This window comes from Convolutriloba macropyga, chromosome 4 (genome assembly GCF_964194025.1).
Source record: "Convolutriloba macropyga chromosome 4, txConMacr16.3, whole genome shotgun sequence".
Lineage (NCBI taxonomy): Eukaryota > Metazoa > Xenacoelomorpha > Acoela > Convolutidae > Convolutriloba > Convolutriloba macropyga.
This window is the reverse complement of record NC_134471.1, coordinates 44,374,168-44,388,157: the sequence shown is the minus strand read 5'-3', so window position 1 is coordinate 44,388,157 and position 13,990 is coordinate 44,374,168. Positions and strand designations below refer to the sequence as shown.

General features: G+C 33.4%; 1 protein-coding gene across 2 annotated transcripts in view; it reads left to right on the top strand.

Moving 5' to 3' along the window:
• The window catches only part of LOC142337698 (GATOR1 complex protein DEPDC5-like), a 186,920-nt gene that overhangs the window by 73,184 nt on the left and 99,746 nt on the right, over window positions 1–13,990 (top strand). For both annotated transcript variants that reach the window (XM_075387143.1, XM_075387144.1), the window contains one exon: window positions 73–278. In XM_075387143.1, the coding sequence (XP_075243258.1) occupies window positions 73–278 (206 nt within the window). The remainder of the gene's footprint in view (window positions 1–72; window positions 279–13,990) is intronic.

The following is a 13,990-nucleotide window of genomic DNA, read 5'->3' as shown; positions in this document are numbered from 1 at the left end:
CCCGAGAAGGGCGTAGCTCTGTCTCCTTAAAAATGTTCACGGAGAAAGTAAGCAATTCTTGTTTATGTTCAGTTTTGCGTTGACTGAGGATGAGGATGGCGAGTTGGACGGCCAGCTCCAGATCCCACCCCTGACATTGTCACCAGAGGGGCCAGAGGGCGAGGAGTTGGAACTGGAAGAGAAAGGCATGGCTGCTCATTTAGCGGATAGCAGTGACTTTGTAAACTTCATTCGTGATCTCGTCTGCTACCAGCCGACCTCCCACCCCAATGAGAGAGGTATCATGAATCAATAGTAAAATTAAAAGTCACGTGGTTAAGGTTGTTCTATGTGATTAAAGTCATTGAAATAATGTCCTACGGAATATGGCTCTAGCTATTAGCTGGTCACCTACGACTAGAAATGAGCCTGGATGATCTGAAATAGATTGTGCTCGCATATCTTTAATGCCGTGGAACATTTACAGAGAAATATTAGCCGAAAAGTTTGTTATATGCGTCATAATATTGATCCATGTCACGATCTTCTGCTCAAAGCTGAGTTTTGCCAACTGAGTTAATCATTTCCAGGTTATGTATTAAAGAATTCCATAAAGACTCGAAACTGTCTTGAACACCAGGAACATTTTTTAATTGCTCTCAAACGAAGTTTGTAGCAACTTTATTAGTCTTGTCGGCCTTTTTTAATGCAATTTTTCGCTTGACCGATTTTTCGTCTGACCCATTTGACTTTTCCTCCTCAAAAACGGGATAAACAGGTAGCGCCCAGCGGGAATTAAGTGCTCTTAGAGCCTTTCAGATCATGCGATTCACAGAAACTCTTTTGGAGACTTATACTGATGGTGTGAAGGGCGGTTCTTAGAGGTTGAAGAACCCCACCCCCTACCTGTTGCCCCCGCTGTTGCCCCCCCCCAACCCACTGTTGCCCCATCATCCCCCCATCAGCCAACACCCCCCCCCCCCCCCGGTGCAACACGTTTTCATTTCACTCTTAAACATTTTGCAGCCATGTCTTAACATATTTCAACGGTCGATATTTAGAAGTTTTCAAGTCAGATTCTTTTTCTGTTCATACTTTCATTGTTAAAGTTACTCAAGACTTGTAATCAAAAATGGAAAGTATCTACTCTACTGGTGGCTTTACCTTCAAGTCTAAGTATGTCAACATGAACAACCGGACGCTAAATATTTTGGACTCGATTCTTTATTCGAGCCTCAAGATTTGCCTGTCGATATTTTTCAATCAAGGGAGCTAGAAGATTGGATGTGCATCATGTTCTGGATGTAGCCGAAAGCTATGATCGGGTTATTTTTATGCTTGGTGGCAAAGGCACTGATAATCTTCCGAAACGAAATAATGACGGAGAGATGCAAATGCGACATGCTGGCTCCCCGCAGCAAATCGCAGACGAATTGGAAGATTTGGCAATATCTGTAGGGGACAAGTGCAAAGCTGAAGTCTGAGTAGCCAGTATTCTTCCTTGTTTGAGGTCAACAATGCCGGCCATTCCATAATCAATGAAACTATCCCTCAAGTTAATCTATTGCTTCGCTCAAAAGCTGAAAGCAAAAACGCTTCCATTGTTACTTGAGACTGTCGGTCATAATGCACCAAGTGGGTATGACTGTAGAATGGACACATTGGTGTCCCCAAAAACTAGGAACTTTAAGAATATACATAGGAGAGCCATTCTTCGGATAGAAGAACTTTTAAGTTCAAGGTTAATTGCATTTGCTTTATCATTTTACGCAGATACTAAAGTATGTTCAGTTTAAATTACTGCGTCAAAAATTTACTGATGGAACTTTAAGCGCATATGCGTAGTGGTGGCTAGTCTTCAGACAGAGACTATAGGTTTTTAGGATTATTTACAGTAACCTGCCGACTTAGTTTTACCGTTGCCGTTTTTTCACTCAGTTTCGGCAGTTTTTGCTGGATTTCAGTATAGAGTCTAATGTCTGGTCAAATTACTTATGTAATCTGAAATTGCTTCTTTTTCGTATCGGAGATTTTGGGAACGCTCTCGCGAATTAATCAATATCCTTACTTGACTTGGAAGCTCTATACTTTGGTCAGATCTGACCCCGATGAAGTGTGTGTGGTGCTGAATTTGATAAGAATCAGCTTTCATTTGCTTCTCATTGTCCGTTAATGACTTAGAAATTTTGTACTTCGGTCAGATCTGACACCGGTGAAGGCTTGGCGATGCCGAATTAAGTAAAAATCAGTTTCAATTGACTTTCAATACCATTCATTGACTTAGAAACTCGTGTGTTTTGATCATACCGGTGAAAGTCGAGGACTGACGAAATTAGTATAAATCAGCTTTCAGTTGCGTCTCGTCAGCCTTAAATGATTTAGCAACTCAAGCCGGAGAAAGGTGATGTGTGTGTTGCCGAATTTGGTAAAACTCTGCTTTGAATTGACTCTCAATAGCATTCACGGACTTCGAATTTGTACTTCGGTCAGCTCTGACACCCGTGATTCAAAATTGGTATAAATCAGCTTTCAAAATTGGTACAAATTGCTTCTTGATAGTCTTAAATGACGAAGTAATTTTCTGTGGTCAGATCATACCCCGGTGAATGGTGTGTGATACCGAATTTGGTAAAAATCAGCCTTCAATTGTCTTTCAATAGCATTTACTGACTTCGAATCTGTGTACTTTGGTCAGATCTGACCCCGATGAATGATTAATAGTCGCAAAGTGATAGCGGCTATTATTGGTGACATCAAGGTTTTTTTTTTAATTTGTCGTCTCCATCGATGATTCTTGCGACCATTGACTTTTCCGTTTTCAGTGAGTTATTTTGGCTTGCAGTTAAAATCTATGTGCTTGACATCATTTGTTCTACTTGCAGGTCAATTGCGTGACTTACAGTACTCAAAAAAAATTATTTCTGAACTCACTTAATGAACTTTAAATTTCATCAACATCTATAACTATATATTAATTCTAACTCGAATGCTATACCACCATGTTTAAGCGCCTATCTTCACATGTTTTAGCGTCTCTTAAACATGCAGCCTAGCGTAATGCATGCATCCTATAGCACCATGTTGAAGCGCCAATCTTCACATGTTTTAACGGTCCTTAAACATGCAGCGTGTTCTGTGGCTTGGTTTTATGTGTGTGCGTGCGTGTGTCCGTGAGCATGCATGCGTATGTGTGTGCGTGTATGTGTGTGTGCTCTTTTCGGCTCTGGGACGTTCAATTCGTTTTCGAACGTTTGATTAGTTTTCGAACGTTTGCTTGCTTTTCAAACGTTCAATTTGTTCTCGAACGTTCTTTTTACTTGACCGCTTACGTCTATGTGACTCTGTTTGTGTGTGTGTGTGTGTGTTTGTGACCTTCAACTGATAAAATTTAACTGACGTTAACCATGGCTTGGAGTACAACCACTGAATTTTATCCTTGTGCGTTTGTTTGTGAACCTATTTGCGCGCGCGTGTGTGTGTGTATGTAAGTGTGTTTGCGTGCACGCGTGTGAGACCTTGAGATTTTGACATTTAACTGAGATTAACCGTTACATTGAGTTGCTTTAATGCAATACTGATTGTTCTTTTTACATATTATCATTCCTTTTTGCATATCCCAGATGGCCAACGATTTGGTAAGCATCCATTGGTGATTAAAATTAATTAGGGCGGGCAGGTCTTAACTGGTCTAAAGGTTTGTGAGGTTTTGCTCAGATTTTTTTCATTGTCTCAGACTCTTATCCTGAAATTCAGTTATCCTGACTTTTCTTCGCTAAAACTTTTCTTCGCTTTTCTTGGCTAAAACGTTCTTCGCTTTTCTTCATTGAAGAGAACTTTCAGAAATGACTGCTCTACCAATAAAAGGACTGCAGCAAAGCTTTAAAGCTGAGATCACAAAATTTTAGCAGCAAATTATGGTTGCTGTTGAGCGGTTGCAGACGGCATTGAATTATTCTGTCTATAAAACGAAAGCCAAGAGTCTGACAGAAAGAAACTCAAAAAGTTGAGCAGGGCCTTAAGAAAGTGCCCCGAAATAGATAGATTGAGAGCAACTATCAAAAAGACCTTTTTTGCTCACTTTCCTCACTTTCTTTTCTCACTTTCTTTTCTCACTTTCTCTTCTCACTTTCTTCTCTTACTTTCCTTTCTCACCTTCTCTTCTCACTTTCTCTGCTAACTTTCTTTTCTCACTTTCTTCTCTCACTATCTTTTCTAACTTTTTTTTCTCACTTTTTTTCTCACTTTCTTTTCTCACTTTTTTTCTCACTTTTTCTTCTCACTTTCTTTTCTCACTTTCTTTTCTCACTTTTTTTCTCACGTTCTTTTATCTTTTTTTCTCACTTTCTTTTCTCACTTTCTTTTCGCACTTCCTTTTTCTCACTTTCTTCTCACTTTGTTTTTCTCACTTTCTTTTTTTCACTTTCTTTTTCCAACTTTCTTTTCTCACTTTCTTTCTCACTTCCTTTTCTCACTTTCTTTTCTCATTTTCTCCTCCCTTTTTTCGCACTTTCTTTTCTCACTTTCTTTTCTCACGTTCTTTTCTCACTTTCTTTTCTCACTTTCTTTTCTCTTTTTCTTTTCTCACTTTCTTTTCTCACTTTCTTTTCTCACTTTTTTTCTCACGTTCTTTTATCTTTTTTTCTCACTTTCTTTTCTCACTTACTTTTCGCACTTCCTTTTTCTCACTTTCTTCTCACTTTGTTTTTCTCACTTTCTTTTTCTCACTTTCTTTTTCCAACTTTCTTTTCTCACTTTCTTTCTCACTTCCTTTTCTCACTTTCTTTTCTCATTTTCTCCTCCCTTTTTTTCTCACTTTCTTTTCTCACTTTCTTTTCTCACGTTCTTTTCTCACTTTCTTTTCTCAATTTCTTTTCTCACTTTCTTTTCTCTTTTTCTTTTCTCACTTTCTTTTCTCACTTTCTTTTCTCACTTTCTTTTCTCACTTTCTTTTCTCACTTTCTTTTCTCACTTTCTTTTCTCACTTTCTTTTCTCACTTTCTTTTCTCAGTTTCTTTTCTCACTTTCTTTTCTCACTTTCTTTTCTCACTTTCTTTTCTCACTTTCTTTTCTCACTTTCTTTTCTCACTTTCTTTTCTCACTTTCTTTTCTCACTTTCTTTTCTCACTTTCTTTTCTCTTTTTCTTTTCACACTTTCTTTTCTCTTTTTCTTTCACTCTCTTTTTTCGTTTTTTTTCTCACTTTCTTTTCTCACTTTTTTCTCACTTTCTTTTCTCACTTTCTTTTCTCACTTTTTTTCTCACTTTCTTTTCTCATTTTCTTTTCTCACTTTCTTTGCTCATTTTTACCTCATTTTTTCTCACTTTCTTTTCTAACCTTCTTTCCTCACTTTCGTTTCTCAGTTTCTTTTCTCACTATCTTTTCTCACTTTCTTTTCTCACTTTCTTTTCTCACCTTCTTTTCTCACCTTCTTTTCTCACTTCCTTTTCTCACTTTCTTTTCTCATTTTCTTTTCTCACTTTCTTTGCTCATTTTTACCTCAATTTTTCTCACTTTCTTTTCTAACCTTCTTTCCTCGCTTTCTTTTCTCACTTTCTTTTCTCATTTTCTTTTCTCACTTTCCTTTCTCACTTTCTTTTCTCACTTTCTTTTCTCACTTTCTTTTCTCACTTTCTTTTCTGTTTTTATTTTCTCTTTCTCTTTTCTTTTCTCACTTTCTTTTCTCTTTTTCTTGTCTCGTTTTTTTCTCACTTTCTTTTCTCATTTTCTTTTCTCACTTTCTTTTCTCACTTTCTTTTCTCCCTTTTTTTCTCACTTTTCTCACTTTCTTTTCTCACTTTCTTCTCTCATTTTCTCTCATTTTCTTTTCTCAATTTACTCTTTTTCTCATTTTCTGTTCTTATTTTTTCCTCCCTTTTTTGTCACTTTCTTTTCTCACTTTCTTTTCTCACTTTCTCTTCTCACTTTCTTTTCTAACTTTCTTTTCTCACTTTCTTTTCTCACTTTCTTTTTTCACTTTTCTCACTTTCTTTTCTCACTTTCTTTTCTCACTTTCTTTTCTCACTTTCTTTTCTCACTTTCTTTTCTCACTTTCTTTTCTAACTTTCTTTTCTCACTTTCTTTTCTCACTTTCTTTTCTCACTTTTCTCACTTTCTTTTCTCACTTTCTATTCTCACTTTTTTTCTCACTTTCTTTTCTCACTTTCTTTTCTCACTTTCTTTTCTCACTTTCTTTTCTCACTTTCTTTTCTCACTTTCTTTTCTCACTTTCTTTTCTCTTTTTCTTTCACTCTCTTTTTTCGTTTTTTTTCTCACTTTCTTTTCTCACTTTTTTCTCACTTTCTTTTCTCACTTTCTTTTCTCACTTTCTTTTCTCACTTTTCTCAATTTCTTTTCTCACTTTCTTTTCTCACTTTCTTTTCTCACTTTCTTTTCTCACTTTTTTTCTCACTTTCTTTTCTCACTTTCTTTTCTCACTTTCTTTTCTCACTTTCTTTTCTCACTTTCTTTTCTCGCTTTCTTTTCTCTTATTCTTTTCTCACTTTCTTTTCTCTTTCTCTTTCACTCTCTTTTTTCGTTTTTTTTCTCACTTTCTTTTCTTACTTTTTTCTCACTTTCTTTTCTCATTTTCTTTTCTCACTTTTTTTCTCACTTTTCTCAATTTCTTTTCTCACTTTCTTTTCTCACTTTCTTTTCTCATTTTCTTTTCTCACTTTCTTTGCTCATTTTTTCCTCATTTTTTCTCACTTTCTTTTCTCACTTTCTTTTCTCACTTTCTTTTCTCACTTTCTTTTCTCACTTTTCTCAATTTCTTTTCTCACTTTCTTTTCTCACTTTCTTTTCTCATTTTCTTTTCTCACTTTCTTTTCTCACTTTCTTTTCTCACTTTCTTTTCTCACTTCCTTTTCTCACTTTCTTTTCTCTTTTTCTTTTCTCACTTTCTTTTCTCTTTTTTTCCTCACTTTCTTTTCTCACTTTCTTTTCTCACTTTCTTTTCTCTTTTTCTTTCACTCTCTTTTTTCGTTTTTTTTCTCACTTTCTTTTCTCACTTTTTTCTCACTTTCTTTTCTCACTTTCTTTTCTCACTTTTCTCAATTTCTTTTCTCACTTTCTTTTCTCACTTTCTTTTCTCACTTTCTATTCTCACTTTTTTTCTCACTTTCTTTTCTCACTTTCTTTTCTCACTTTCTTTTCTCACTTTCTTTTCTCACTTTCTTTTCTCACTTTCTTTTCTCTTTTTCTTTTCTCACTTTCTTTTCTCTTTTTCTTTCACTCTCTTTTTTCGTTTTTTTTTTCTCACTTTCTTTTCTCACTTTTTTCTCACTTTCTTTTCTCACTTTCTTTTCTCACTTTTTTTCTCACTTTCTTTTCTCATTTTCTTTCCTCACTTTCTTTGCTCATTTTTTCCTCATTTTTCCTCACTTTCTTTTCTAACCTTCTTTCCTCACTTTCGTTTCTCATTTTCTTTTCTCACTATCTTTTCTCACTTTCTTTTCTCACTTTCTTTTCTCTTTTTTTCCTCACTTTCTTTTCTCACTTTTTTTTCTCATTTTCTTTTCTCACTTTCTTTTCTCACTTTCTTTTCTCACTTTCTTTTCTCACTTTCTTTTCTCACTTTCCTTTCTCTTTTTCTTTTCTCTTTTTCTTTTCTCTTTTCTTTTCTCACTTTCTTTTCTCTTTTTCTCGTCTCGTTTTTTTCTCACTTTCTTTTCTCATTTTTTCTCACTTTTTTTCTCACTTTCTTTTCTCCCTTTTTTTCTCACTTTTCTCACTTTCTTTTCTCACTTTCTTCTCTCATTTTCTCTCACTTTCTTTTCTCAATTTACTCTTTTTCTCATTTTCTTTTCTCATTTTTTTTCCTCCCTTTTTTGTCACTTTCTTTTCTCACTTTCTTTTCTCACTTTCTTTTCTCACTTTATTTTCTAACTTTCTTCTCTCACTTTCTTTTCTCACTTTCTTTTCTCACTTTTCTCACTTTCTTTTCTCACTTTCTTTTCTCACTTTCTTTTCTCACTTTCTTTTCTCACTTTCTTTTCTCACTTTCTTTCTAACTTTCTTTTCTCACTTTCTTTTCTCACCTTTCCTCACTCTCGTTTCTCATTTTCTTTTCTCACTTTCTTTTCTCACTTTCTCTTCTCACTTTCTTTTGTCACTTTCTTTTCTCACTTTTTTTCTCACTTTCTTTTCTCACTTTCTTTTCTCACTTTCTTTTCTCACTTTCTTCTCTCACTTTCTTTTCTCTTTTTCTTTTTCCACTCTCTTTTTTTGTTTTTTTTCTCATTTTCTTTTCTCACTTTTTTTCTCACTTTCTTTTCTCACTTTCTTCTCTCATTTTTTCCTACTTTTTTCTCACTTTCTTTTCTCACCTTCTTTCCTCACTTTCGTTTCTCATTTTCTTTTCTCACTTTCTTTTCTCACTTTCTTTTCTCACTTTCTTTTCTCACTTTTTTTTCTCTTTTTCTTTTCTCACTTTCTTCTCTCTTTTTTTCCTCACTCTTTTCTCACTTTCTTTTCTCACTTTCTCTTCTCACTTTCTTTTCTCATTGTTTCCTCATTTTTTCTCACTTTCTTTTCTCACCTTTCCTCACTTTCGTTTCTCATTTTCTTTTCTCACTTTCTTTTCTCACTTTCTTTTCTCACTTTCCTCACTTTTTTCTCACTTTCTTTTCGCACTTTCTTTTCTCACTTTCTTTTCTCATTTTCTTTTCTCACTTTCCTTTCTCACTTTCTTTTCTCTTTTTCTTTTTTCACTCTCTTTTTTCGTTTTTTCACACTTTCTTTTCTCACCTTTCCTCACTTTCGTTTCTCATTTTCTTTTCTCACTTTCTTTTCTCACTTTCTTTTCTCACCTTTCCTCACTTTTTTCTCACTTTCTTTTCTCACTTTCTTTTCTCACTTTTTTTCTCACTTTCTCTTCTCATTTTCTTTCCTCACTTTTCTTGCTCATTTTTTCCTCATTTTTCCTCACTTTCTTTTCTAACCTTCTTTCCTCACTTTCGTTTCTCATTTTCTTTTCTCACTATCTTTTCTCACTTTCTTTTCTCACTTTCTTTTCTCTTTTTTTCCTCACTTTCTTTTCTCACTTTTTTTTCTCATTTTCTTTTCTCACTTTCTTTTCTCACTTTCTTTTCTCACTTTCTTTTCTCGCTTTCTTTTCTCTTTTTCTTTTCTCTTTCTCTTTCACTCTCTTTTTTCGTTTTTTTTCTCACTTTCTTTTCTCATTTTTTCTCACTTTTTTTCTCACTTTCTTTTCTCCCTTTTTTTCTCACTTTTCTCACTTTCTTTTCTCACTTTCTTCTCTCATTTTCTCTCACTTTCTTTTCTCAATTTACTCTTTTTCTCATTTTCTTTTCTCATTTTTTTCCTCCCTTTTTTGTCACTTTCTTTTCTCACTTTCTTTTCTCACTTTCTTCTCACTTTATTTTCTAACTTTCTTCTCTCACTTTCTTTTCTCACTTTCTTTTCTCACTTTCTTTTCTCACTTTCTTTTCTCACTTTCTTTTCTCACTTTCTTTTCTCACTTTCTTTCTAACTTTCTTTTCTCACTTTCTTTTCTCACTTTCTTTTCTCACTTCCTTTTCTAACTTTCTTTTCTCACTTTTTTTCTCACTTTCTTTTCTCACCTTTCCTCACTCTCGTTTCTCATTTTCTTTTCTCACTTTCTTTTCTCACTTTCTCTTCTCACTTTCTTTTGTCACTTTCTTTTCTCACTTTTTTTCTCACTTTCTTTTCTCACTTTCTTTTCTCACTTTCTTTTCTCACTTTCTTCTCTCACTTTCTTTTCTCTTTTTCTTTTTCCACTCTCTTTTTTTGTTTTTTTTCTCATTTTCTTTTCTCACTTTTTTTTCTCACTTTCTTTTCTCACTTTCTTCTCTCATTTTTTCCTCATTTTTTCTCACTTTCTTTTCTCACCTTCTTTCCTCACTTTCGTTTCTCATTTTCTTTTCTCACTTTCTTTTCTCACTTTCTTTTCTCACTTTCTTTTCTCACTTTTTTTTCTCTTTTTCTTTTCTCACTTTCTTCTCTCTTTTTTTCCTCACTCTTTTCTCACTTTCTTTTCTCACTTTCTCTTCTCACTTTCTTTTCTCATTGTTTCCTCATTTTTTCTCACTTTCTTTTCTCACCTTTCCTCACTTTCGTTTCTCATTTTCTTTTCTCACTTTCTTTTCTCACTTTCTTTTCTCACTTTCCTCACTTTTTTCTCACTTTCTTTTCGCACTTTCTTTTCTCACTTTCTTTTCTCATTTTCTTTTCTCACTTTCCTTTCTCACTTTCTTTTCTCTTTTTCTTTTTTCACTCTCTTTTTTCGTTTTTTCACACTTTCTTTTCTCACCTTTCCTCACTTTCGTTTCTCATTTTCTTTTCTCACTTTCTTTTCTCACTTTCTTTTCTCACCTTTCCTCACTTTTTTCTCACTTTCTTTTCTCACTTTCTTTTCTCACTTTTTTTCTCACTTTCTCTTCTCATTTTCTTTCCTCACTTTTCTTGCTCATTTTTTCCTCATTTTTCCTCACTTTCTTTTCTAACCTTCTTTCCTCACTTTCGTTTCTCATTTTCTTTTCTCACTATCTTTTCTCACTTTCTTTTCTCACTTTCTTTTCTCTTTTTTTCCTCACTTTCTTTTCTCACTTTTTTTTCTCATTTTCTTTTCTCACTTTCTTTTCTCACTTTCTTTTCTCACTTTCTTTTCTCGCTTTCTTTTCTCTTTTTCTTTTCTCTTTCTCTTTCACTCTCTTTTTTCGTTTTTTTTCTCACTTTCTTTTCTCATTTTTTCTCACTTTTTTTCTCACTTTCTTTTCTCCCTTTTTTTCTCACTTTTCTCACTTTCTTTTCTCACTTTCTTCTCTCATTTTCTCTCACTTTCTTTTCTCAATTTACTCTTTTTCTCATTTTCTTTTCTCATTTTTTTCCTCCCTTTTTTGTCACTTTCTTTTCTCACTTTCTTTTCTCACTTTCTTCTCACTTTATTTTCTAACTTTCTTCTCTCACTTTCTTTTCTCACTTTCTTTTCTCACTTTCTTTTCTCACTTTCTTTTCTCACTTTCTTTTCTCACTTTCTTTTCTCACTTTCTTTCTAACTTTCTTTTCTCACTTTCTTTTCTCACTTTCTTTTCTCACTTCCTTTTCTAACTTTCTTTTCTCACTTTTTTTCTCACTTTCTTTTCTCACCTTTCCTCACTCTCGTTTCTCATTTTCTTTTCTCACTTTCTTTTCTCACTTTCTCTTCTCACTTTCTTTTGTCACTTTCTTTTCTCACTTTTTTTCTCACTTTCTTTTCTCACTTTCTTTTCTCACTTTCTTTTCTCACTTTCTTCTCTCACTTTCTTTTCTCTTTTTCTTTTTCCACTCTCTTTTTTTGTTTTTTTTCTCATTTTCTTTTCTCACTTTTTTTTCTCACTTTCTTTTCTCACTTTCTTCTCTCATTTTTTCCTCATTTTTTCTCACTTTCTTTTCTCACCTTCTTTCCTCACTTTCGTTTCTCATTTTCTTTTCTCACTTTCTTTTCTCACTTTCTTTTCTCACTTTCTTTTCTCACTTTTTTTTCTCTTTTTCTTTTCTCACTTTCTTCTCTCTTTTTTTCCTCACTCTTTTCTCACTTTCTTTTCTCACTTTCTCTTCTCACTTTCTTTTCTCATTGTTTCCTCATTTTTTCTCACTTTCTTTTCTCACCTTTCCTCACTTTCGTTTCTCATTTTCTTTTCTCACTTTCCTTTCTCACTTTCTTTTCTCACTTTCCTCACTTTTTTCTCACTTTCTTTTCGCACTTTCTTTTCTCACTTTCTTTTCTCATTTTCTTTTCTCACTTTCCTTTCTCACTTTCTTTTCTCTTTTTCTTTTTTCACTCTTTTTTCGTTTTTTCACACTTTCTTTTCTCACCTTTCCTCACTTTCGTTTCTCATTTTCTTTTCTCACTTTCTTTTCTCACCTTTCCTCACTTTTTTCTCACTTTCTTTTCTCACTTTCTTTTCTCACTTTTTTTCTCACTTTCTTTTCTCATTTTCTTTCCTCACTTTTCTTGCTCATTTTTTCCTCATTTTTCCTCACTTTCTTTTCTAACCTTCTTTCCTCACTTTCGTTTCTCATTTTCTTTTCTCACTATCTTTTCTCACTTTCTTTTCTCACTTTCTTTTCTCTTTTTTTCCTCACTTTCTTTTCTCACTTTTTTTTCTCATTTTCTTTTCTCACTTTCTTTTCTCACTTTCTTTTCTCACATTCTTTTCTCACTTTCTTTTCTCACTTTCCTTTCTCTTTTTCTTTTCTCTTTTTCTTTTCTCTTTTCTTTTCTCACTTTCTTTTCTCTTTTTCTCGTCTCGTTTTTTTCTCACTTTCTTTTCTCATTTTTTTCTCACTTTTTTTCTCACTTTCTTTTCTCCCTTTTTTTCTCACTTTTCTCACTTTCTTTTCTCACTTTCTTCTCTCATTTTCTCTCACTTTCTTTTCTCAATTTACTCTTTTTCTCATTTTCTTTTCTCATTTTTTTCCTCCCTTTTTTGTCACTTTCTTTTCTCACTTTCTTTTCTCACTTTCTTTTCTCACTTTATTTTCTAACTTTCTTCTCTCACTTTCTTTTCTCACTTTCTTTTCTCACTTTTCTCACTTTCTTTTCTCACTTTCTTTTCTCACTTTCTTTTCTCACTTTCTTTCTAACTTTCTTTTCTCACTTTCTTTTCTCACTTTCTTTTCTCACTTTCTTTTCTAACTTTCTTTTCTCACTTTTTTTCTCACTTTCTTTTCTCACCTTTCCTCACTCTCGTTTCTCATTTTCTTTTCTCACTTTCTTTTCTCACTTTCTCTTCTCACTTTCTTTTGTCACTTTCTTTTCTCACTTTTTTTCTCACTTTCTTTTCTCACTTTCTTTTCTCACTTTCTTTTCTCACTTTCTTCTCTCACTTTCTTTTCTCTTTTTCTTTTTTCACTCTCTTTTTTTGTTTTTTTTCTCATTTTCTTTTCTCACTTTTTTTCTCACTTTCTTTTCTCACTTTCTTCTCTCATTTTTTCCTCATTTTTTCTCACTTTCTTTTCTCACCTTCTTTCCTCACTTTCGTTTCTCATTTTCTTTTCTCACTTTCTTTTCTCACTTTCTTTTCTCACTTTCTTTTCTCACTTTTTTTTCTCTTTTTCTTTTCTCACTTTCTTCTCTCTTTTTTTCCTCACTCTTTTCTCACTTTCTTTTCTCACTTTCTCTTCTCACTTTCTGTTCTCATTGTTTCCTCATTTTTTCTCACTTTCTTTTCTCACCTTTCCTCACTTTCGTTTCTCATTTTCTTTTCTCACTTTCTTTTCTCACTTTCTTTTCTCACTTTCCTCACTTTTTTCTCACTTTCTTTTCGCACTTTCTTTTCTCACTTTCTTTTCTCATTTTCTTTTCTCACTTTCCTTTCTCACTTTCTTTTCTCTTTTTCTTTTTTCACTCTCTTTTTTCGTTTTTTCACACTTTCTTTTCTCACTTTTTTCTCACTTTCTTTTCTCAATTTCTTTTCTCATTTTTTCCTCATTTCTTCTCACTTTCTTTTCTCACCTTCTTTCCTCGCTTTCGTTTCTCATTTTCTTTTCTTACTTTCTTTTCTCACTTTTTTTTCTCACTTTCTTTTCTCTTTTTCTTTTCTCTTTTCTTTTCTCACTTTCTTTTCTCTTTTTCTTGTCTCGTTTTTTTCTCACTTTTTTTTCTCTATGTCTTTTCTCCCTTTTTTTCTCACTTTTCTCACTTTCTTTTCTGACTTTATTCTCTCACTTTCTTCTCTCACTTTCTTTTCTCACTTTACTCTTTCTTTTCTCATTTCCTTTTCTCATTTTTTTCCTCCCTTTTTTCTCACTTTCTTTTCTCACTTTTTTTTCTCTTTTTCTTGTCTCGTTTTCTTCTCACTTTCTTTTCTCTATGTCTTTTCTCCCTTTTTTTCTCACTTTTCTCACTTTCTTTTCTGACTTTATTCTCTCACTTTCTTCTCTCACTTTCTTTTCTCACTTTACTCTTTCTTTTCTCATTTCCTTCTCTCACTTTCTTTTCTCTTTTTCTTTTTTCACTCTCTTTTTTTGTTTTTTTTCTCATTTTCTT